The 26,244-nt window shown below is 36.0% G+C and overlaps 2 protein-coding genes across 2 annotated transcripts; both read left to right on the forward strand.

Moving 5' to 3' along the window:
- Positions 1 to 20,147: 20,147 nt before the first annotated feature.
- Positions 20,148 to 21,742, forward strand: LOC125588955. The gene has a single exon (XM_048760957.1). The coding sequence runs from the start codon at positions 20,190 to 20,192 to the stop codon at positions 21,540 to 21,542; it is 1,353 nt and encodes a 450-aa protein (XP_048616914.1). The 5' UTR covers positions 20,148 to 20,189; the 3' UTR covers positions 21,543 to 21,742.
- A 331-nt stretch (positions 21,743 to 22,073) lies between these two features.
- LOC125588956 (putative nuclease HARBI1) lies at positions 22,074 to 26,190 on the forward strand. The gene has a single exon (XM_048760958.1). The coding sequence runs from the start codon at positions 22,326 to 22,328 to the stop codon at positions 22,926 to 22,928; it is 603 nt and encodes a 200-aa protein (XP_048616915.1). The 5' UTR covers positions 22,074 to 22,325; the 3' UTR covers positions 22,929 to 26,190.
- Positions 26,191 to 26,244: the final 54 nt, after the last annotated feature.

The following is a 26,244-nucleotide window of genomic DNA, read 5'->3' on the forward strand; positions in this document are numbered from 1 at the left end:
AGTAGCCACAAGATTCACCGTTGATGGCCACTGAAAACCGGGTAGTTGTTAAGCATTTCTTGATCAGGTTCCTAAACACCAACGGGAAATCCAGAGCTTCGAGAGTGAAAAGGACAAACTCCCAGTTAAGCGTATCGAAAGCCTTCTGAAGATCAATCTTAAGCATGCATCTTTTAGAGATTGTCTTCCAGTTGTACCCTGAGACAAGTTCTGTGGCAAGTAACACATTCTCCACCAGTAAACGACCCGGGACAAAAGCTGACTGAGAGGAAGAGATCAAATTCGGGAGATGGCTTTTCAGTCTGTTAGCTAGAAGCTTGGAGGCCACTTTATACACTGTGTTGCAGCAGGCAATGGGCCTAAACTCCGTGATCTTTGTAGCATTGGTCTTTTTAGGAACCAGGATAAGTAGAGTCGCATTCCATTGCTGCAGCAGCTCGCCTGTAGACAAGAACTCCTTAACAACATCAATTAGGTCTCTGCCCACAGCCTTCCAGTTGCCAGTGAAGAATTCAGCCGGGAATCCATCCGGACCTGGAGATTTATTTTTTGGAAGGGACAAGAAGGATTTTTCAATCTCAAGATCAGTGAATGGCTCGTCAAGGGAAGAGATGGTTTCGGCAGAGCACTTTACTTCCATGATCGTAGCAATTTCAGCAGGGGAAGTAGTTGTTGGCGCGTGGACACCTCCGAGGAGCTGCTGAAAGTAGTCCACTGCGTGGTTCTTTATTCCATTTAGGGTGTCGATAACACAGAAATTATCATCCATCAGGAAGTGAATGTGGTTTTGAGCTTGTCTTGATCGAATAGGTCGATGAAAGAAGGCTGTACCCGCATCGCCCTCCACTGACCATTGTACCCTTGACCTTTGGTGTAGAAATCTATCCTCAGCCTTAGCTAAAGTGAACCATTTGGTATGAGCAGTTCTCTCTGCAGCAGCTGCACCCAAACTAGGTGAAGCTAGGGATACTTGTTGGCAATCAGTGAGATGATCAAAAGCCTCTTTTACCCGCTTCTCAATGTCAGAGAAGTTGTCTTTGTTGAAAGAGCGGATAAACGGCTTCATTTCCTTTAGCTTCTTGGAGACACATAGCTGCCGCGACCCATGGTAAGGCATAGAATTCCAAGTGGCTCTAACAAGTTCCTGGAAGTCGGGATGAGAGTTTAGGTGGGCAAAGAACCTAAAGGGTCGCTTCTGGGGAGGCTTTAGCTGGTCCAGAAACGTGCAACATGGACTGTGATCCGATATACTAGGCTTTCCAAAGACAACAATAGACTCCGAAAAAGTCTCTAGCCACTCCTCATTGCATAGTACACGATCAAGCTTTTTAGAGACCGTCGAGTTTGACCAAGTAAACGTGTTTCCACTATACTGAAGATCAGATAATAAGCATCGTTGAAGGCATTCACGGAAGTCACGCATACCTCTAGAGGAGGTAGAAGGGTCAGCGCGAGAGTGCTCTGAGGGGCTAATGATTTTGTTAAAGTCCCCTAGCACAATCCAGGGAAGACCGCAAAGCTGGGGAGAGCAGGAAATAGATTCGAGCTCGCACCATAATAGTCTTCTTTCTGTCCGACAGTTAGACGCATAAATAAAAGAGACCACAATCTCACTAGCCTGAAACGGGAGCTTGACAGAACAAGTGATCATTTGCAGAGACTTAGCGATAATTCTGACCTGCACAGTAGGCTTCCAGACAATCCAGATTTTTCCAATATCGGAGAGTTCGTAGTTTCCCTCGAAAGACCAAGTGGGCAGGATGTTATTCATTATTGGGATAGAATTTGGCTGCTGTACATGCGTCTCAACGAGACAACCAAAAATAGGATTGTATTTACGGATCCATCTCCTAAAACCACGCAGCTTGACTGAATCATTTATTCCTCTAATATTCCAGCAAAACATATCCATGGAAAGGTTTGGAGTTAGGGGGTTAAAGGGCCCCTAGCCCTAGCATTCGCTTTCGCTCGCTTCTTGTGTCTCTTGGAGAAGAATTCGATGAATTCATCCCCATCGTCTGATGGGATTTCTCCCTCTTCAGAGGGTGGAGTATCAGAGGAGGAGCCAGAAGAACCAGCACTTATCTATTGGAGATCTTCAAAACACCCTTCAGCTGAAAGATCTACACATAGACTTCCCTTTGATAGATCATGGGATACAGAGACCGAGCTTCCAGAGTGACTTTGAGAGTCAGGGGAGCCGCGTTGTCAGCAATGGAGAGAGGAAGGGATCGTGTCAGAATCTCCTTATAGGCGGGGGCAGCAGCAGCTGTTTCCTTATGAATGCCAACCGTTCGTTGTGGGGCAGGCAGGGTTGCATTTTTGGGATCCACCGAAGACTGTCCAACGATTGGGAGAAGGTTTTTTATCGGTTTTTTTTCCTCCCGCTTCGAAGCCTCCTTCCTCCCATGTTTTTCCTTTCCAGCAACTAAGAGATTTGTGCGAGGGCACAAAGCAGTAGAGTGCTTCACTGAGTTACAAGTCAGGCAAGTTTTTGGAGCATGCTTACATCGTGTGATAGTATGTCCAAACTTCTTGCAGTAAAAGCAGAAAGAAGGGAGCCAAGGGCTCGTAACTGCAATTCTTCTAGTATCTCCGCTCTCAAATCTCGCATTGACAAACTCTGGAAGTGGCTTCCTCGGGTCGATGACAGTGTACACCTTAGCTACCTCAATGTTGGTGAGGTTTTCCGTAGCAGGATGTAAGCAAATTGGTTGTCCAACCATCCCCGCAATCTCTTTCAGGGCGTCTCTGTTGAAGAATTGGAGTGGAACTCCTGTAAACTCAAGCCAAACCGGAACCGTCTCTAGTTCAGGTTTGGTCTGCTGAATACCTGGAGACCACTTAGTAACAAACATGGTTTGCCCATCGATTTGCCACAGACTCTGCTTCAAGATGCGTCTCTTAGCATTTGGGCAGGGGACGCGGAAGAGAAAGGCGTTTCCGTCCATTTTGTTTACGGTGATGTCACGTCGCTGGCGACTCCATATACCGTTAACAATGGCATGGATAGCACCTCTAGCTGGGGGTTCCTTGTAGAACTGTCCCAAGATGAAGTACTCCCAGACTTTCTTATTCTTCTCGACAACCTCATTAGGAATCGTAACACAAGATTCGCCAGAGTCCAGAAGGAAAGGTGTCTCTTTTGGCTCCAGTTTTCCAGAGGCTTCCTTGACAAATCCTTTCCAAAGGTCCGCTGCTGATGGCGACTGAAGCACAGGGGCAGTTGCAGCTGCTTCCTTAGAAGCAGACGCTAGAACATTGGCCTCTTTGCTAGATGCAGGCGGTGTGGCTGCAGCTAGGATTTCGAGATCCTTTGTTTCGGTTTGCTTGGCTAGAGAGGATTTGGGGTCCTCCTGGGCAAGCGAAAGGGTCTGAGACATCTGAGCGGTGGTTCCGGCCAGAGGAAGGTCAGATCTGGGTTTCGATTTAGCGGCTGAAGAAGAGTCTGGCGCTGACGAGTTCTGGGGAAAGGGTGGAGATTTGGTCACTCCAGGGTAGACGACCATAAGGCTTGTTTTTCGGGGGTTTCATTTTAGCCATGGAGGCGGGAAGGGGCCGCCGTCAAGAACGGCGACGGTGGAGGTGAAAGGAAAGGGATCGCGTCTTGAGAGAGAAATTTTTAAGGCGCGTGAGGCGCGTACCGATGTTCCCTTTGTATAATCGTGTTCCTATTTTCTGCACTACATATATGTATTAAGCTTACAAGAAATTTGTTTTTTTATATTTTAAAGATTCTATGTGAATATTTAAGAGATGCGACTGGAATAAAGTTATGTGTTGATGGAAAACAAAATGACTTGCTAGAATACAAATCATAATATTGTAAACGAAATAAAGGATTGTAAAGGAGAAGACAACACTCTGGTTTTCGGGTGTTTGGTTTGGGAGACCGACACGTGATGTTAATTCAGGTTACATTTGCCGTTAATTTGTAGATAAGTGACTGCCTTCTTTGATTTAATTAAATCAGAAGTAGTTATTTATTTTGTTTCTGAATTAACTAAATAATCAGTTTGACTATTTAATTAATAATAAGTCAAATCTTAAAAACAATCACCAGGTTTCAAGTGAATGCTGCCATCTTCCGAGGCTAACATATAGGCACTTTAGATACAATCCTAGAACAAAAAATAATAATATATATATATATATATATATATATATATATATATATTTTTTTTTTTGTTATAAACCAAATGATGATCGACCATAGACCAGCCCGTACTGCAGACCCAATCGGGGACATGATAAAGATAACCAGAGACTATGTGTTTATCTAGTATATATTCCATGTATATCTGTAACATAGTGTTTATCCTTATCCTTATCTTGTTAGGATAAACATGATCTTATGACGGTCTAATACCTTGTATATATATGGACCTTCTGGTCGACAGTAATGATAACAGAAGTATTTTCCCAACACTTCATTTACAACACGTTATCAGCACGACGTTGATCTCATAAACCATAACCCTAAAAACCAGAAATAAATCCGAGCAGTAAAAACCCTAATTCCCGACAAACTTCAAACAGCTCTATCCCTCAACTCCGGTGGATCCAGACGACGGGCCAGATACCAAATTAAAGCTCTTGACGAGACGAAGCCAACGCCGCTAACCCCGCATCAATCGGAGTTCGGACGCGCCCCCACGCTCAGCTACAATACAGGCGGAAAATTTGTTCCAGAAACCAAAATCTCTTTCAACCATATACCAGTCTCCTATTACAACAAGCAGCAACAAAAACAATAATTCCGAGCAATCCATCAGCTAACTAGGAAGATCTCTAACTGATAGACCGATCAACCCATCAAAAGTTTTCAGAACTGTTAAGTACTGTATGTTACATAATTTTTTTTGAAAATCTGATCATGGTTTCATAAATTAATTCGAGGTTTTACCTCCTGTTCTTGTCTGAGAAATTTGTTTTTCTGATGATTGATAACGACTAGAACTTGATTAGGATTGAAAAAAATATTTTTTTAATATTTAAAATCGAAATATCAGAGATATATCTGAGAAAATATATTTATTTTTAAATCGAAAAATCTATAATAAATTGCTTGAATAAATCAAATCTTCCTGATTTATTTTTTTTAAGTCACAATTTCTGATTTGATTATTTTTCGAAAAAAATAATAATAAATATATGGTATATTTTTCGAAAACCCTAACCTGATTTCATAATTGAATTGGTTTGCTTGATTGCATATTGTTTGCATACTAATATTGCATACTGAACATGAAATCTTGACTGTTAGGGATATCACTACAAGAAAACATATTTTTTACTAGGGCAGTATTCGTTGTAAATTCGTCGTAAACGGTGTGTTACGACGAATTAACGTCGAAAGACGTTTCGTTGTTAAACGTCCGTCGTAACGGAGGTTTCGTCGTAAACGACTCGTTACGTTTACGACGAAATATATTCCTCGTAAAGCGCAGGGAAAGGATTCGTCGTAAACGACACGTAGGCTTTCGTCGTAAAGCCCACGTAATTATTTCGATGTAAAGCACACGTAAATACATTCGTTGTAAATCACTCGTAAACATTTCGATGTAAAACCCTCGTAAATGTTTCGATGTTAATCACTCGTAAACATTCGATGTAAACTTCATGTAATGTTTACGAGGAGTTTACATCGTTTCTTATTATATTATTATTAATTAGTATATAATAAATTTTAATTTATATTTAATATTCAGAATTTAAAATAATTTAAATTTTAAAACGAAATATGAAATTGGAAAACATATTTTAAAAAGTCATACAATAATATTTAAATTCATAATACAAACAGAAAAAATAAAAAAAACTACATATTCTCGAAGTAGTTGGTGGGGTTGCTCGGCTGTTGACGGGTTGGATCGGACTCTTGGGGATCTCGTGGTGGCATTCCAAGAGCGGCTCGTCTCTCACTCAACATTCTCTGCATAACCGGGTTTCCCACGGCCATCACGTCTAGCAAATCCTCAAGAGAGTCTAAACGAACCTGCTGGCTATCCATTCGAGCCTTCATCTGAGCAGTCTCTTCATCCCGTCTCGAAGTGTATGACGAAGTTGCCCTTGCAACTTCGTTAACAGAGCCTATACCGACTATCCGTCCCTTCTTTTTAGGAGCCACCTATAAAATCAAAACATATATTAATATAGTTAATTATGTTAAAATATTTAAAATAATGTAAACAAAAATTTTAAGTTGTACCTCTTCGAAGATTCTGTCGACCTCTTCGGTGGACAATGTGACTGGTAATCCATCGGGAGACTCCTGGGTTAGTTGCGTCTCCCGTTCTTCAATCCGACCAGCCACTGTTTGGAAGAGTTTCTCAGATGCAGGATCCACAAAAACTCCGTCGGATGTGGCGTGAGTCATCTTGAATAGGTCAGACAGAGAAGGTAAGACTCCCGTCTTCTCGAACTACAAAAAAAAAAATTAAATTAAATATTATAAATTATATTAATTGAATATTTTAAAATATATATTTAAAACAAAACTTACAGCTTCTAGACGGACTCCTGCATGAGGTTTTTGTCCGGTTCTGTGAAGCATGGGCAAATGACCATCTTTATCCTTCGTCCTTCGAGAAGCCGAGCACGAATTGGCCTTTTTGATCGAAGAGGGGTGCTCCCAATAGGCGATGAGGCCATCCCACACATCCGTCGTGAGCTCAGTGGGCTTTCCCTCATACCCGTAGATCTCCCACTTGTCCTTCCAATCAGAGACTGTGTTGCAGAGGCGTATCTTTGCCTTTGCAACGAATTCCGCCTTCACCCTCTCGGTGATTCCCAAAGACCAATGCCACTTTTGCTGAAACATAAATTTTTTTAAAAAATTACAATTAATAATAAATATTAAAAATATATATATATATATATTTGAAAGTGAAAATTTAATTAAATTTTAAAATCTTACCGCAAAACATTTAAACCACGTGATCTTAACGTGATTTGGTGTCTTGCTCCAGTTCGGGTATACCCCGTCGTAGTAACCCTTAATCGTCGCCGAAACGCTCCGGCTAACACGGTTGTTAGTCCCAAACCTAAAAAAAAACAATTTAACCGTTACAAAATAAAAATTAATTAAATTTTAATGTAATAAAAATTAATAACTTACCAATAAGTTCCTCGGGGTCTAGAACATCCAAACCCTCCCGTCCAGGCTGGGCAAGCAAATCCTCCACCGTATATCTCGCGAAGGGAGCATATGAAGGCACACGCAGATCCGGATGAACTGCACCTTCTGGGACAGGCTCAGGTGCAGCTGCTGGAGGAGGAGGTGGAGGCATCTGCGGTGGAAGAGGAGAACTCAAAAAAACTCTCTGAGAAGTCTGAGAGTCTGGAACTGCATCGGAAGACGATGGACCGGAAGAAGAGGTACCGGAACCATCGCCAAACAACTGGGCATAAGTAGGTGCTGCTGGTTTCCTTCTAGGAGCCATCTAAAAAAAATTTAAATAAATTTAATCAATTATGACGACATAATTAAAAAATTATTTTTGTTACCTAACTAATCACCTAAACTATAGTATTCCGTCATCTAACTAATCACCTAAACTAATTATCTAACTAATCACCTAAAAAAAAAGGAGGAAAGAGAATGTACCTTAGAGGGAGAGGAGAGGAATTTGAGAGGAATGAACGAGGCTACCTCGTCTCGGCATCTCAATATATAGAAAAGGATTCGTCGTAAACGCGACGTATTATTACGACGAAGTTACCAGGCCCGCGTTTTCATTTACGACGAAGTTACCAGGCCCGTGTTTTTTGATTTACGACGAAATTACGTCGAAACGTCGGTTTACGACGAATTTACCAGGCCCGCGTTTACGACGAAGTTACCAGGCCCGCGTTTTTCCATTTACGACGAAATTACATGGAATCGATTTAACCATTTACGACGAAGTTACCATCCCCGTGTTATTTTTACAACGATTTTACAACGCTTAACCCTAAACACCGAGAATGAAATCCCTAAACCCCAAAGTCACATATCATCTAACATCATATCTCTTCTCTACTACTTTGTGCTCTTTCTCCAACTTAAACTCTAAAACCCTAAAACTACAAATATTTTTTTAAAAACTAATAAAATACATATTATATAAAACAACATTTGTTACACATACATTAGGATGGTAAAAAAACAATATTTCTTTAAACATACGTTACAATAGAGAAATACAACATTTGTTACATATATTACATCACTCTAAATCGTTTTCGTTCTCATCAATATTACATCACTCTAAATCGTTTTCGTTCTCATCACTATCATTACAATCATCATCGTCGCTTCTCTCGAACTCGTCTTCACGTGCTTCATCTGTCGCATCTTCGGGAATATCTTCATATTGAAAGTTTTGCGGGTCGATCAAAAGGATTTCATCAGTTGGTTGTTCTAGTACCTCAACTTCATTGATAGCGTCTTCTTCTTGCAAGGGCGGTTCTTCTCCAGCGACAATGCGTCCACGAGGTGTAATTTTGATAGCAGCTAACCAGTTTATCCCGGAAGTTCGAAGCCGAGGATAAGGAAGGAAGCTAACTTGCTCGGCTTGTGAAGCTAAAATGAAAGGCTCAAATTTGTTGTATCTTCTCCCAAAATTGACATCCACAACACCAAATTTGTTATACCGAATCCCTCGGTTCACAACAGGATCGAACCATTCACATTTGAAGAGGACGCATTTTAGCTTCAATAACCCCGGAAATTCCACTTCAATAATCTCCTGCAAGATCCCGTAAAAGTCCGTTTCACCTTTCACACATATTCCGTAGTTACTCGTTGCCCGATGTCTCCCATACTCGTATGTGTGAAAGGTAAATCCTCGTGTGAAATACATAGGTGATGTGGTGACCTTTGCAACTGGACCTTGAACCAATTCGTGAAACCATACGGGATAATAAGGATCGTCATAATCAACCTGCACAAAGCAGTTATTCTTAATTAATATTGAAGTATCAAAACACTTACTTAATTAATCAATGTATGAGATATATTACGTACCTGTGATTTTAACCACTTGACAAAGTGCTTATCTTTACGTGTGTCCACATCAGTTGCAGATATTCCTGGTATTGCTTCTTCAACTTGAGATACAAACATGCTGCAAATTAAACAAATAATCAAGTCATACATAATTAACTTCAATTCATATAATTAACATTCACAAAAATATTTACCTTTCAAAGTAACGGGTCACTGCATCCTCGCAGTTGAGCAGAATATAAGTGTGGGCACTATGTTTATCCTCTTCACATGACCACCATACTTCTTTCGTTTTACCACCAAACCGTGCAATTTCGCAGAAAATGTCAGGAACACCATCAATTGGATATGATGTCGGTACTCCACCATCATCATATCTTCTAGGAACTCTTTTCCTCGTACGAACAGTTGGAGCAAAGTAGTATGATGTGAAGTTAGATGTTTCGGCTGTCAAACTCCCCGCAACTATTGAACCTTCCACCTTTGCAAGATTTCTTGCTTTCCCCTTCAAATGTTTCATCTGTCGCTCATACGGATACATCCATCCGTTGTGAACAGGTCCACGAAGCAATGCTTCATACGGTAGGTGGACAACTAGATGCTCCATGACGTCAAAAAATGAAGGAGGAAATATCTTCTCCAGGTTGCACAATATGATCGGAATGTTATGATGAAGTTGTTCGATGACTTCTTCCTTGAACGTACGTGTGCTAAGATCTCTGAAAAAAGCGCCGATGGCTGTATATTGCAAAAGTAATCAAATTAATAACATTTCATAACATATGTATATATATTATAAAATTATAATTACCTGCAAGTGCTTCATGGACATTTGCTGGAAGGAGCTCGGCAAAAGCAAATGGAAGTAGTCGTTGCATAAACACATGACAATCATGACTCTTCATTCCGGAGAACTTTTGACCTCGTTCAACACATCTTGACAGATTTGAAACATAACCATCAGGAAACTTAACTTCTGATGCAACCCAGTCAAACAAGGTTGTTTTGGCTTCTGATGACAACCGGAAGATGGGAACAGGAACGTTTCCATTGCTCTTGATATGTAACTCACTTCTTGAGCAAATATCAGGTAAGTCCATCCTTGACTTTTTGTTATCTTTTGTCTTCCCAGGGACGTTAAGTAATGTATTCATGATGTTCTCAAAAAAGTTCTTCTCAATATGCATGACATCCAGATTGTGGCGTAAGAGAAGATCCTTCCAATAGGGTAGCTCCCAAAATATACTCTTCTTATGCCAATTGTGAGACACACCATACCCATCAGGCATATTTCCAGGAACATGCCAATTTCCTCCAACTTTAACTGTTTCCTGAGCTCCGTAATAATCAATGTCTGCTTCGATCTGCTGGCCGGTGAGATATGGAGGAGGACCGTCTCTGACAATTTTTTTGTGCCGAAACAATGTCTTATTTCTTCTGTACGGATGGGCAAGTGGAAGAAAGCGACGATGACAATCAAACCAACAACTCTTCCTACCATTCTTCAGTTGAAAAGCATCCGTCGATCCAAGACAATATGGACAAGATAATCTTCCATGTGTTGTCCAGCCAGACAACATCCCATAAGCAGGGAAATCACTTATCGTCCACAGCAGAACTGCTCGCATCGTAAAATTGTTTTTCAAGGAACAATCGTACGTCCTCACCCCTTCTGACCACAATTGCTTTAGCTCTTCTATCAACGGTTGAAGAAAAAAAATCAAGAGACCGTTTTGGATGCTTCGGCCCAGGGATTAATATGGTCAAAAATATAAATTCTTGTTCCATGCACATATCCGGCGGTAAATTGTACGGCGTAAGAATGACTGGCCACAAATAATATTGTCTACCAGACATTCCAAATGGACTAAATCCATCGGTGCATAACCCAAGATAGACATTCCGAATATTTGTAGCAAAATCTGCGTGTACCTTGTTGAAATGTTTCCACGCTCTTGCATCTGATGGATGTGCAACCTCACCATCTCTCTGGACATGTTCCGCATGCCACCTCATCGACGCAGCAGTCCTCTCAGATTGATATAATCTTTTCAATCTGTCTGTAATTGGTAGGTACCACATCCTTTGGTACGGTACCCTATTCCTCCCACGGCCTTGCGGTTTGAATCGTGGTTTTTTGCAGAATCGACACTCTTCTAACTTGTCATCTTCTTTCCAGTAGATCATGCAGTTGTCGATGCAAACATCAATCATCTTCGAAGGCAACCCAAGACTATAAACCAATTTCTGAATCTCATAATAAGATTCAGCAGACACGTTGTCTTCTGGCAAATACTCTTTACACAACTCCGCCCATGCATCCATGCAATTCTCAGGTAAATTATGATCCGTTTTAATATTCATCATCCTAGCTGCTAGAGACAATTTAGAGAGACCTTCTCTACAACCAGTGTAGATTGGTTTATTTGCAGCATCTAGCATTTCATAAAACCTTTTTGCATCCAAATTAGGTTCTTCTACATTTCCAGTTCCATCAGCTATTGTTGTAGTTGTTTCTAAAAATGCATCACTAATCATATCTTGAACCCTATCATGATCTACCATCTGCTCCTGATCTTGATGATAATTATATTCATTATGCAAATGATTCGGTTCTTCACTATGATGACCATCCTCAAAATTATTATTACTACTACTAGCTTCATTTCCCCCATAACCCTCTCCATGTTGATACCAAATGTAGTACTGTGGTGTAAATCCTTTGTTTACTAAATGCTTCCATACAGTTTCACTACGTGCAAATTTTGAATTCTTACATTTTCGACAGGGGCAGAACATCTTACCGGTTTCCTGTGTGATCGGTGTACAGCCCGTCTGGTGCATGAATGTCTCTAGCTCGCTCAGAAATGCGTTCGTCACCCTCCCGTCAGAATCTTTGTGCAAATACATCCAACTCCGTAACTCGTAAATACTACCGCCACCGGCCATTTTTTTCTTAAATTTTTTTTTGAAATTTGTTTTTTCTGATTTTTTTTCCGTTTGTGTGTTGTGAGGAAGAAAGTTGTGAGAATTGACATATATATAGAGAAATTTCCGAGTTGGGTAGTTGAAATATAACAACGATTTTACAAGGAATATTTTACATGGATTTTACATGGTTTTAACATAATATTTACAACGACTTTACGATGAAATTAGGTAAGTTAAAGCGCATTGAATACACGTTTCCACCTAAATATAACGGTAACATGTTTTGTTGTAATGTCGATGTAATGATTACGACGTATTTCTCATTCCACGTACATTCGTCGTAAACTTACATGGATTTTACGATGAAAACTGTTCGTCGTAAATTTACATGGCGTTTACGACGAAAGTTGGAGTCCTCGTAACTTCATTGTAAACACCATGTAAATTTACGACGAAATATTTTCGTCGTAAATCTTCGTTGTTATGGGCACGTTTTCTTGTAGTGTATAGATCATTCATAGTTTTCAAGCAATCTGATCTGAACTGAAAATAAAATAAAATCATTATACTAAATGATCCGATCCAATGGGATGAAGAAAATATGGAACATTTTCCTGATCATCTAAGATAGAATCCCTAAAGGCCTTGAAACCTTGTGTTTGAAATAAGAGGACCTTAAATCTGAAAAATACATTGATCCACACCTTAAACCGTATGGTTTTAAGAAAATGCATCATTTAGAAAAAAAATTTCTTTTGGTCTGTGTGTGGCATTGATATGAAGCATGAAAAATTTCAAAAAGATTACTTGATTAAAACCTGTTTTGAATAATGATTTCAGATGTCGAGTTTCATACCGTCAGATTACAAAGCCCTTGATCTCTCTGGAGATAATTATACTTCAGCCGTCTTGAAGTCTAGAGGACTTGGGAAGTGCATCAAGTATGGCAATGACACCCTTGCGTGTGAAAGACACAGAGCCATAATGATTATGCGACACCATCTCTGTGAGGACCTAAGAGACGAGTTTGGATATGTTAATGATCCTCATAATCTCTGGTCATTCTTGAATTCTAGATTCTGTGTGCCATTGTTGCACGAATCCAAGAAAAAATGGGAAGCTCTAAGGTTCCAGGATTATGAATCCGTGGACAATTATCACTCTGATCTTATGAGAATCACCTATAGTCTTAGACTATGTGGTGAATTGGTAACAAACGAGGATTTGTTAAACAAAACTCGTGACACATTCCATTCAGAGGAAGTGTTATTATCACATCAGGCCAAAGGTTTCACCACCTATATATTATGACCTGTTCTCATATTTATTAGACATTGAGCAAAAGAAACAGAAAAAGATGGATAACATCAGACGGTTTAATGACATCATAGAGATATATTATGAAGTACTAGACAGTGAGATGAAAATCCCTGAAGCTAATAAAGCCACATTTGATAAGAAGAGATCTGAGGAGGATTCCGAGTGGACACTCATGGACCATGAGGTCGGATTATACATTGAATAATTTTCCGACATTCTGATTTTATGTTTTCATATCTGATTTGATTTATTTGTTATTCATTTATGTTATTGAAATAATAAAAACGAATTTGTTTTTATATATTATCTTGCTTGGTCTTGCTTGATGATTCTTGATTAAATAACAAATAAAACCTTAATAAAAGGATAATCAGTCCACTGATAGTTGATTTCATGCATGGTTTAACTTTACCTTGATTGTATAGGTTTAACTTTACCTTCCTGCAATCACATAAAATCAATTGTTGGGTGTAGACTAATGAGTCAGTTCACTGATAGATTGATTTCTCGCATAGATTTAACTTCATCTTGATTGTATAGGTTCAACTTTACCTTCCTACAATCACTTGAAATCAATTAATTGGTACTGACAGTGGCAAAAGACACGACATTATTCAGACCCATTGAGTTATAAAGATTTATAACATTCTACATTGAACCAGTGAGCAAAGAAAATACGATTCCTTTCAGATTTTTGAAAAATCGCCTAAAAGCATTATGAATGCCTATACCCATATTTTCTACTGATTTATTCTATGCTAAGGATCAGTATGAAAGAGGCATAAAGCCATGGTAACCAGTATGGTTCACCACGAAATAAACACTTATGGCATGACCAGATTAGCCACCTTGATCCAAAACATGATGAAAAATTAATTAAGACACAAAAGTGATCCCATAAAATCTCACAATGTGTTATAAGTACACAAAAGGAAAAATCACTAAAATAATTAAGGCTCCACTGTCCTAAGCACTACGAAATTATGAGTATGTTCATGAGGGGGAGAGAGGACTAAAACCCACAGTCCATGATCATATCATAAATTCGGATTCCATGGTTTACAACCATAATATACACGGCTGGAAAGATTTAAAGCCCTCGCTAATGGTACATCACCCACGTCCAGCCTAAAACTTAAGGACATTATGTATATAAATATTGATTTACATCAGGCCATACATGTAAGCATAGAAATTTCCACCTCTGAATGATTAAGGGTCATAAACCAGACATATACACAAACCATCTTAAGAAAATACGAATATTCCACCACATATATGTGTGCAATTTAAGATGGAACCTCAGATGAGGATTGAGAATATATATTAGATAAATAAGACTTCCTCCACGAAACTATAATGTATCTTGTGCCAAACATGGATGATTTAATCAAGTGGCCAAGAACACAGATTACAAAAGATAGTAATCTGATTATCCAACTTTGAAAAGAGAAAGTTATCAGGCTGATAAAGAGTAAAGAGTAAATGAGAAATATAATGGTATCAATCATAGTTGTCTTGGCAAGATCCTCAGACCAAAGATTATGATCTAGACGTTCTAAAAGAATATGATCAAAAGATATAAAAGCTAGCAGAAATATATGCCAGACACACTGACCCGAAAAGAAAAATGACTATATCATACCAGCTTAAGCACCACGAATTAGATGTCTAACAGACACAATCAAGTTGCTACAATGTCTATTAGAGATAGACAAATAAGTTCCAAATAATAAGGAACCTCGAAAAGTAATGAAAGGTGCTCAGAATCGTACAAATCCGAGTTCATAAGAGAAACCAGTTCAGACAGAGAAATAAGGTTGCGCAACCACACATCTAAGGTACCAGACCATGTAGTTTGGGACGCCAAACTGCAAGGTATAAAGGTCTTGGATAATAAGATCTCAAAATCTAATTAGATCATGTCTGGAACAGTATGAAACTAAAGATAAAGAGTGTTAACACCAAAGATGTATTTACATACATAAGAGCTCATAAAAGATTGTAGTACTTGGGATTTGAAGGATATAACCTGAGGATCATGAACCCACGAAGAGTACACAAAAAAACCTATATAGGGACGTGGGGTGTTCAAAGAATTCAAAGTAATTATAAGACAGATGGGCGTAATAACCATGTACATACAGAAAAGCCATCTAAGAAAGAAACCAGTGAATGGATCTTGTGAGATAAGAAATTCCGTGAGATTAAAGGACATGACCACATGGTATAGTGTGTCCATGTTCCTTCTAAATAACGTTCAAGTATAGCTTGATTACACAAGGATACTCACAAGGACCAAGGAACAATTTATAAAGATATATGCTCCTATATGGTGGATGCTACTACAGAAAATCAAGTTTGATTTTGTCTGAATATTTACTAAAGAAATAATGGTGTAGTAAGCAGCAAATGGATCACTGGATAAAGGTATCAACGTACCATAGAAATATGAGAAAGAAATTCTCATAGAACAAGCTTTGTTCCTAAGTTGTTTATCGATTGTAATATACATCAGCTGTAAGTAATATGAAAGACTAAGTATTTACTTAGTGCAGTCAGTCCATACAGAAAATATTATAATTCCTTGTGATCATAATAAAGACCAACTGAGAGAAAAATGTTTAATGGTTCAAAGGTTCAATAATACAAGTTATCGATTGATTAAACAGGCTATGTTTTACATATGGAAAGTCTGTAGAAAAATCATAGCCGTGTGTGTGTGTGTATGATTAAGTCAGCACGTCTAAGTGAGAACCATAAACCAGGATAGTGACCAGAAGGATGTCTGGTCGTGGCTTAATGATTATAAGCATTGCTAAAGCAAGAAAAGATCGATAACCATGTACAAAGGACATGAGTGTATGACTGCGAATTAATTGTGTGATGAGTTTCATTGCAGCAAATAATTATTGATGGTATGACCTTAGACACTCATGATTATGAACGAATATGGACAAAGTCTATAGCTCAACATGTATCGACAAAAGAAAATAAAGAACGATTGGTTACAATGGATAAAGCCATTGGCACATACGAAGAGATATAAGTCCGAATGAACGAAAGATATGAAGTAAAGTTGTTCGTATGTGTTCTGGGTCTATGACTCAATATATATTGAATGTCCACGTTTTGGGAAAGCCATATAACCAAGGAGAATCCGTGGGACATGAAAAAGGACCTGCAAGTAAAGTTTTACTGCAGATTATAAAGTCCATCCGAGCACCGTTTGAAGCACCATCAGTTCAACCAAGACATGGAGTGATCAGCAGCAAAGATGTACATCCTGACCACATCTTAATGGAGTTCCAAAAGACATACCAACGTCCAAGACTTACAAGTTCATTCAAGGAGAATCCAACTGATCATCTTCACCAAGTCATAGGCAACTTCAACGTTCAAGAAGACTCGGATACCAGATGGGAATGCGTCTACTACAGTGATGCATTCATCTGGGGGAGTTCATGTGTTGTACTCTTTTTCCTGTCCTTGGTTTCCCATTTTGCCACATTGGTTTTGGGGTTTTTCAGGAGAGGTTTTAATGAGGCAACATTAAGCATGCAACGAACCTGTACCGGATGTGTCGATCAAGGGGGAGTGTTATAAACCAAATAATGATCGACCATGGACCAGCCCGTACTGCAGGCCCAATCCGGGACATGATAAAGACAACCAGAGACTATGTGTTTATCTAGTATATATTCCATGTATATCTGTAACATAGTGTTTATCCTTATCCTTATATTGTTATGATAAACATGACCTTATGACGGTCTAATACCTTGTATATATATGGACCTTCTGGTCGACAGTAATGATAACAGAAGTATTTTCCCAACACTTCATTTACAAAATACTTGACTTAATGAGAGTTTTCTGGTTTTCTTTAGACAATGAAACTAAATAAAATTTTAAAATTTTTTACATTTCTATTCTATTAAAATATGAAACAAACTTTTTGTCATGTTTATATTATTAAAATACCACTTAATTTTCGGACCTTTTTTTGTTGAACATATAAATTCATTCCAAAAGGTCCAAACGATAGCCCAACTAGATGTCCAATACACAGAAATAAGAGTGAAAAATCATTTTTGTCATTATGTCGCTTTCAAAGCTTTTCGCTCGAAAGTAGTGAAAGAAAGACAATTTGCAAAAACATAGGAGATAGATGGAGAGAATATCGTGTGAACGATTCCGATTCTATGGGTCCTAACAGCAGATTGATCGGTACGAGACAAACGGATTGGATACTACGGTGCGGTTTAATTGCGGTTTATATAAGATAAACGCATGCTGCGGGACAACTACGATTCGTCTAAAAAAGCGGTTAAAAACAAAGTATGAATGATGACATGTACAATAAATAGTATAACTGCGGGATACATATAATATATATTTATATTTTACAAACTAAACAACTAATGATACTAATATAATTTTAAAAAATATAAATTTTATTTTAAAAATTATTTTATATATCTCAAATATGAAATTTAATATGCTATTACTGAGGTTTATAGCCAACTATTTTATTTTTAAAAATATAATTGCGTTAGTTGTCTTTAAACATAATTAAATTAAAATATCCAAAATATAATTTTTTAAAAAAATATAAATTAAAATATCAGTGATACTAATATAATTTAAAAAACTATTTAATTTAATTTATAAAAATATTTTTTATATCTAAAAAACTTTACAAATTATATTCACATATTTCTCATCTAAAATATTGTATTTAAAATTTCAAAATTGTAGCTAGGCATGAGTACATTTATTTGGATACAAATCGAACCGAACCAAAAAAACGAGGTTCGGTTTGGGTTTGGGTTTGGATCCTATCAATTATACTAGTGGATCCTCTATTTCTAGAACCAAAAAGCCGAAACCGAACCGACAACCGAGTCAGAACCAAACCGAAAACCGAATAGGTACCTGAATTTATATAATACAATTTATCTATTTATAAATATTAACTACACTTAATTTTCAAATAATCATATAATTAAAAAATATTTCTTATAAGTCGAAATACCTAAAAATTTGAATTACTAGAATAATTTTAAATCATTATAGAGCTACAATACAATATTTACAATAAGATACTTTTTAATTTAAGGATTCAAAACAACAAAATCATTAAATAAGATAGTTTAAACGAGAACCGCTACAATTAGACCTGGGCATTTAGTTATTTAACTTTATCCTAATTAAGTACTAGTATAGTTTAAAAATTTTATTTTTGATATAGTTAATTTTAATTTTGTTAATTAAGGCCTTGAATGATAACTGTGGTCCCATAAACAGAAAGTGACGAGAGAGAAAGTGACACCATTCACTTTACTTTTCTTGTTTTGTGTTTTCTGAAATTAAAATAATAAAAAAATAGGATAGCATAGCATGTGATGTTGTCAGATATTAACCGCACCCTATCCACTCAGTCCCGCACTTTGCGTACAAAATGAGTGGTTTATGTGGTTTGTGACATTTTAATTTTTTTTTTAAAATACAACAGAAAATAAAAAAAAATCTAGTCTATAAATAGAAGAAGTACGTTATCAGTTTACACACACTTCACTTCAATTATCATACTTCCTATACAATCGCATTCTTTCCATTTCTGGTCCAAAAACGTTTTTTTTGTTTTCAAACAAGAACAAGGTATGTTTTTTTCTACCTGAAAAATATTAGTTTGTAATTTGTATTATGTAAGCCATTAAAAGCATATAAATTATTCAGTGAAACTATTAAAGGTACCTAAACCAACTAAAGTACGTAAGTAAGTTAACTTTAATGTAACCATGTAAAATATTATTTTGTTAATTATAAGATGCAAAAAATAAAATTGAATAATGATTATATGTTTGAATAATGTTTAAAAATAAATATATATTTTACTATTTAGTTAACCAAAATTTTTGTGAATGTACGTAAACTTTTTTTCCATAAATTAGTTGGTTACCTGAAATAATAAAAGTACGTAAACTAATAATGATACGTAAGTTAGTTAACTGAAAGTTTATTTCTGTACATAAATTATTTGTTATATATTAATGTAATTAATTTTAGATCAACCAAAATAAGTTAAAGAGTTAATCATAAGCTGCATGTAATAAAATTGAATATTAGTATGTATTTGACATATGTTTTAAATAAAAATTTTGTTCTGTTTGTGATTTAAGAAAAAAAAATTTGTGTTGCAAACTTAATAAATATATGTTTTGAATATTTTAATTATATATATACATTATATTTTCTTTTATTATTTTTTATTAAAAATATGATTAATTATGAAACTCTATTATATTAATAATATTTGAATCATTTTTGAAATCCAGATATGTCAGGAAGACGTCATGGAAACACAAATCCTGTGGGACAAAGAAATTCAAATGTTCATAACGAAACTTCTTCACGACTAAGAAATCTAATTTTATATTTATTGCATATTTTTTAATTATATAGTATTAGTCAAAATTATAATTTTTTTTTTACTTTGTAGAACGCGTCGAGATTTAAGTGGACCTATGAACAAGAAAAAACATTGATTGAGTTGTATGATCAAGCAATTTCTATGAACCATTATACTCTTAAAGATCCTACGGTTCTTGGTAGAGAGCACATGGTCGACAATTTCAACCGTGCATTTAATTTGAATATAAACTATGCATTTTTCAAAAACAAACTTGATGATTTCAAAAAAGCATATAAGAAGTGGAAGTTTCTCATGACTTCTACTGGAATAATGGTTACTCCGGAAACGTCGATGATTTATGCATCAGATGAATGGTGGGAGGCCCGTGAAGCGGTAATAATATTTATGGTTGTATTAACTAAATAATATAACAAATATAGCCAACACATTTATGATTATTATATATGTTAAAACTTTATTAGGGATGCAAAATAACAAGATCTACAACCACCACCGTTTTGGGATGTGATGGTTCGATGTTTTGTGCTACACGATGTTTATTCGCAACCTCAACAGTCGTCACGCCAACGAAGACAACAAATATTGACTGAAGGAATAGAGGAAGATGACTTGTTTGATTTTTCAGACAATGATGGTGATGACATACCTCAACATAATGTTCCTCAAACCCAAGAAAATGAAGAAATATATCGTGTTAACCTCAATGCCGATACACTTCCTTCGCACGAATATACTCAAGATTCAACTCGGCTTCCTTCTCGAAGAGGTGAGGAACGTACAAGACGTGGTGGTCGTTCAGAAAGAACTGGAGGACGTGGGAGCACTTCTCAAACATCTACTAGAAACTCAGGAACTAATGTTGGAAGTACTTCAAGAGGTCATCGAAGAAGACAATCATTCGAGACTACAATACAAGACACCATTAATGGATATAAAGAATTTCAACGACAAAGTCTACAACAGCTATGCCCAGGTGCTTTTGATAAGGATGATTACGATGAATTCAAAAAAGCAGAACAAATATTTCTTGCTTTGGAACTTCCCAAATTCACTAAATTTTACTGGGCTTGCATTAACGCACTTAAAGAACTGGTTTTTTGGCGAAAGTATTTCATTGATATAGCTCGAAGCAATGACGAAGATAAATTGCAACTACTAGAAGCTATGACTGGTGTATCACGAAATAATGAAGATGTGCCAAAACAATTGGGCTCTGGACAGTTATTTGGGAGTCCACATTTTGGAGGTTTATCATCTGGTAGTCCATCTTCAGTGGGTAATTGTTCAAGGGGAAACAATTTTCAAAACTTGGGTGCACCACCGACTACACAACAATGGGGTACACCTCCAAATGTGCAACACTGGGGAACACCACCAAATATGCAACACTGGGGAACACCACCAAATGTTGAATATTGGGGGACATCACCAAACGCTCAACCATGGGGTGTACCTCCAAATGGTCCAAGTTGGAACACACCTCCAAATGCTCAACAATGGAGTACGCCACCATATCCTCAACAATGGAACATTCCACAAAATTTTCATCATGGTCAGCAACCATCAAATGTTCAGCAAACCGGCTCTTCTGGAACAACACCAACAAATGTTCACTACGGATTTACAGTTGGAAATCAAGGTGGAAGTCCACTGAATACTCAACGAAATTATTTGGAAGGTGCAAGTATAGATTCTTCACCAAAGGTCCACCAATCACCATCAACTAGTATCAGTTTCACTAATTATTTTGAACCAGGAAACACATCACAAAGACCGAGACGTGGAGGACTATTCAATATTTGGAGAACTACAGAAGAACCTAATGAAGAGAATCAATGTGGTTCAGGAGATGAAGAGTAGCAATCTGATTGTCATGTTTATATATTATGATATAATGTTATTATTTTTATCGTGTGTTATAGGTTTTCATGTGTTTTAAAATACTTTTATATTACTTTCGTGTGTTAATAGATTGTCATATTCTAATGTTCTAAAATATTTATATATTATTTTGGCGTGTTAATGCATTATTACTATTTTTATATATCTAATAAAATTTAATTTTATGTTTATTAATTTGCAGGCATTTCGAATCTGTCAGTTGCGTTCACAAAACATCCAGACACTATCTTACGAAGAGAGAATTGAGTTGTGGAATTTAGAAAATGAGCAATTTGAGGAGTTAATAATTCAACCAACTTTGAGTTATTATGATCGATATTTTCATAGAGCACCTGCCCGGACAGACGGAGGTTTAGGGTGGAGAAATATGTGGTCTCGACTTCAAGAAGATGATGCTGCTTGTCTTCAACTCCTACGAATGTCACTACCATGTTTCCGAACACTATGTAACATGCTACAAACGAATTATGGTCTGAAACCAACTTCAAATGTAAGCATTGAAGAAAGTGTGGCTATATTTTTGCGTATATGCGGGCACAATGAAGTTCAAAGAGATGTTGGGTTGAGATTTGGCCGAAATCAAGAGACTGTGAAAAGAAAATTTAAAGAAGTTCTTAAAGCGACGGAATTACTTGCATGCGATTATATCAGAACTCCAACAAGAAAAGAACTATACCGAATTCCTGAAAGACTTCAAGTACATCCAAAATATTATCCATTTTTAGTGGATTTGTTGGAGCTATGGATGAGACTCATGTTTGCGTAAAAGTACCACCAGAATTACAAGGAATGTACTGGAATCGACACGATAATGCATCGTTGAATATTATGGCAATTTGTGATCTGAATATGCTATTCACATATATATGGAATGGGGCACCGGGATCTTGTCATGATACAGCCGTTCTCACAATGGCACAAGAAAGCGATCCTGAATTTCCTTTGCCTCCAATGGAAAAGTATTATGTCGTTGACTCGGGTTATCCAAATAGGCAAGGATTTTTGGCTCCATATAAGTCATCACGAAACAACGTTGTCAGATATCATATGTCACAGTTCAACTATGGTCCTGCTCCACGGAATAAAGAAGAATTATTTAATCGATATCATGCGTCTCTACGTTCAGTTATCGAGAGAACTTTTGGAGTTTGGAAGAAAAAATGGAGGATTCTTTGTGGTTTTCCAAGATATAGTATAAACATACAGCAGAGAGTGGTCATGACTACAATGGGATTGCATAATTTTATAAAAATTTCAAACTTTTCAGATGCAGATTTTGCTGAAGTTATGGAGAAACAGGAGGATTCAATACACAAGCAGAGACTGATTTTCATACCGATTTAGATGATGTGGAAACAATTGAAGTGACAGATGGAGGACATATGTCGCAAATAAGAGATAATATTGCAAATATGCTATGGGAAAATCAATAAAATAAACTTATTTTCTTATTGTAATTTATTTCTACTTTATAAAAAATGTAAATTACTTTATTGTCAAATAGAATTTTATTTTATATATTCAGTACTATTTAGTTTATAAACACTATTCAAGCATTTTGATATAAACTTTTACGTTTTCTATTTTAAATAACAAATTTAATTAATTTTATTAAGTTTCTCTTATACAAACCGCAGTTAAACACCATTCAAACATTTGTCCCGCACTTTTTATTATTTTGGTCACCATTCACATATTTCTTAAACAGCTTTTATTAGATGAACCGCACTTGTCCCGCAGTATGCGTTTTTCTAACACAAACCGCTCTTAAACCGCACCGCACTAATCAATCCGCTTGTTCCGCACCACCCAACCCGTTGTTACCATTAGGAGCCTAAATAGTATACATGTTAACTTCAGTTTACGTATATTATATGGACAAAATAGCAGTGGTTACATATGTGATTTCATTTATTTTTTAATAATTAATTTTGAATATAATTTTATTTACAACAGTGACTAACCACACCTTATTTCTTTCTTTTCAGATTCAAGTGTGATTTACCATAAAACTTGTCCCGCACCTTCAACTTTTACAATTAATGAATATTTTATTTATCAAAAACAATGGCAATAAAATTGGTTGAATGTTGCCCCATTTTTCTTCCCGCCATGCGTTACACTTGTCCCGCGTTTAACACTCATAGCCTATTATTGCTCTAATGAGCGCTAAGTTATCGGAGTAAACTTTGAGTGATCTGACATGCAAAAAGACGATCACATCGGAAGAGTTTCTACAATCAAGGGTGAGTTGATGAAGTTTTAGACCTCAAATCCATGTGTTAGGGTTGAGATGGACGACTCTAGCGGGCTTAGTTGTATTAAATCCAACTTTAGGTTAAATTTGGGCCCGAGGCCTTTTTGCTTTTATTATAAAGTTGGTACACAACAAAAAAAGAGTTGAGATGGACGGTTCTGAAAAGGTTGAAGCCAATTTTCGTTAAAAGTATTTTTTTTTCATATTAAAATTAGTTACCAAATATAAAAATGTTTAGAAATAAATAAATAAAAACTAAAAGATTTCCTATATATTCACGCAAGATTGAATTGCAATAAAATATTTTTATTTTTATTTTAACTATAAATATATTTTATTATACAAAATCTATAATTTTATTTAAATTTAAAAATATAATTATTTGTTATTAAATGAATTTTTATTATATAATAATGAATTTCTATTCATAAATTTAAGATCTTGAGGTTAAAATTTTCCTGAAATCAAACAAAATTTAATTTCCACTTACATTATTTCTTATTTTATATATTAATCTCAATTCTTAAAGATCCAAAATTTTCATTTCTTTAAATATTAAAAATAAATTATGTACATATTTAAATCTGTCTTTTTAAAAATGAAACAGAAACATCTTTTAGAACTAGTCATACATCTAATCTACTAATCTAGAGTTTTATTTTTGGATTTAACTTATTAGCCATGTGTTCTATCTATTTTTTTGGACCTATTCAAACTTTAATTAATAGTTGATATACAGTGTTTTTGACATCTTGTATATATACTTTTTTAATTGGTTTCAATTATTTATCGAGTCTTCGTAGTGATTTTTGAGTCATTATAGTCTGGAGTTGCATATAAGGGAAGTAAAATCATCTGGAGCAAAAGAGTAAAAAAAACCCGAATTGAAGATTTTCACGAGCGGAACAACCTTGCAGGTTGTTCTCAAGCGTGCGGAGCAACCGAGTGTCTCTTCCCACAGCAGAGATTTTTATGGAAACTTATAATATTTTGGAATTTGCCGTAATCATCCCAATTTTCTTTCTAAGCCGCCAGGAACCTTTAGATATATTATCTTCATCTTTTATATGATTTCTCTACGCTATTTTTGGAGAAGAAACCAGACTCTAGAGCTCCATTGTTGCGATTTCATACCTTATAAAGGGACAAGGCTATCTCTCTCGATTTAGAGAAGAATCCTTTGAACCGTATTTCTATTTCTTTTATAATTGTAGTGATGTATTATTCAGTTTTTATCTCTCTGTTCTCTGTAGCTATGGCTGAGTAGCCACCTTTCTTAGTCTAGGGTGTTAGCAGGTCACAGATTCATGAGTTAAACACAAATAAGGATTGATGTTTTGATTGTCTCCATTCATGATTACGCTTACTGTCTGCATTAAACTAATCATTTAGTGTTTGAAACTAGGTTTAATTTGATCATCAAAAGTGTTTTAGGTTGCTAGAAATATCATGAATGGGCGATTTGTCCCTAACCATCGAAAATAGATATTAGGGCAAATTGTGAACTTATCAAACCTGGTCTTAATGTTTATCATCTTTCTCTTATTCGAATGACGGTTTAGATATTAGGAATGCATGATAAAATAATAGATGCCATGAAAGTGGATCGATCTTGCTTTGTTATCCGAGTTTAAGACTTGCTGCGAATTGTTTTTTGAATAGATGTTTGGCTCATGCTCATTGATTTCCAATTATTCACCCTAGGCTTAGCTTTTTTATAGTCTGAAAACCTAAATCAAATCTGTTACTTGCTCTTTACAATTTCTCAACCTTTAAAACTCTCATATTGTTTTAGCTTGATATTGATCCATAAAGATAAAGTGTAAACTGGTTCTCTGGAATTGAATCTCAAATGCTACATCTACACTGTTAACTTGCGGTAGATAAAGACACAATTTTAGTGTATCAATAGTAAATATAATATATTCTATTAATTTAGAGTCTTATTTTATAATTAACATTTACTTTAAAATGCCAAATGCCATTAATATTAAATAATCAATCTAGTTACTCATTAAAGATATTTTAGTAATACAAATTAATGGTCTTTTTTAACGCCTAGTTAATTATGCTATTATAACAATGAAAAATATTACATAGACGATTCTAAAGATAACAATTCTACCAACTTTATGAGAATACCCGTCTAAAAAATAGTAATACCTATAAATTAATGGTCAATATACATTAATGTTACAAACATAAGAAATAATAAAACAAAAAAGAAATATAAGTTTTTGAATATATTAAAAACTAATTTTACAAAATATTCCAACTAATTTACATCCACTCTAATATTCGGGTATTACAATTTTCAAATATAATAATTTATTAACACCTAAAAATATGTTTAATCTATACACTATAAATTTTGGTCAAAAAAATCTATACATTGTATATTAA

The sequence above is a fragment of the Brassica napus genome, chromosome C6, assembly GCF_020379485.1.
Source record: "Brassica napus cultivar Da-Ae chromosome C6, Da-Ae, whole genome shotgun sequence".
NCBI lineage: Eukaryota > Viridiplantae > Streptophyta > Magnoliopsida > Brassicales > Brassicaceae > Brassica > Brassica napus.

What these genes read in the sequence shown, in the direction of transcription:
- LOC125588955 (XM_048760957.1), top strand. Translation starts at nt 20,190, where the DNA reads ATGGTTCGATGTTTTGTGCTACACGATGTTTATTCGCAACCTCAACAG.
- LOC125588956 (XM_048760958.1), top strand. Translation starts at nt 22,326, where the DNA reads ATGGATGAGACTCATGTTTGCGTAAAAGTACCACCAGAATTACAAGGA.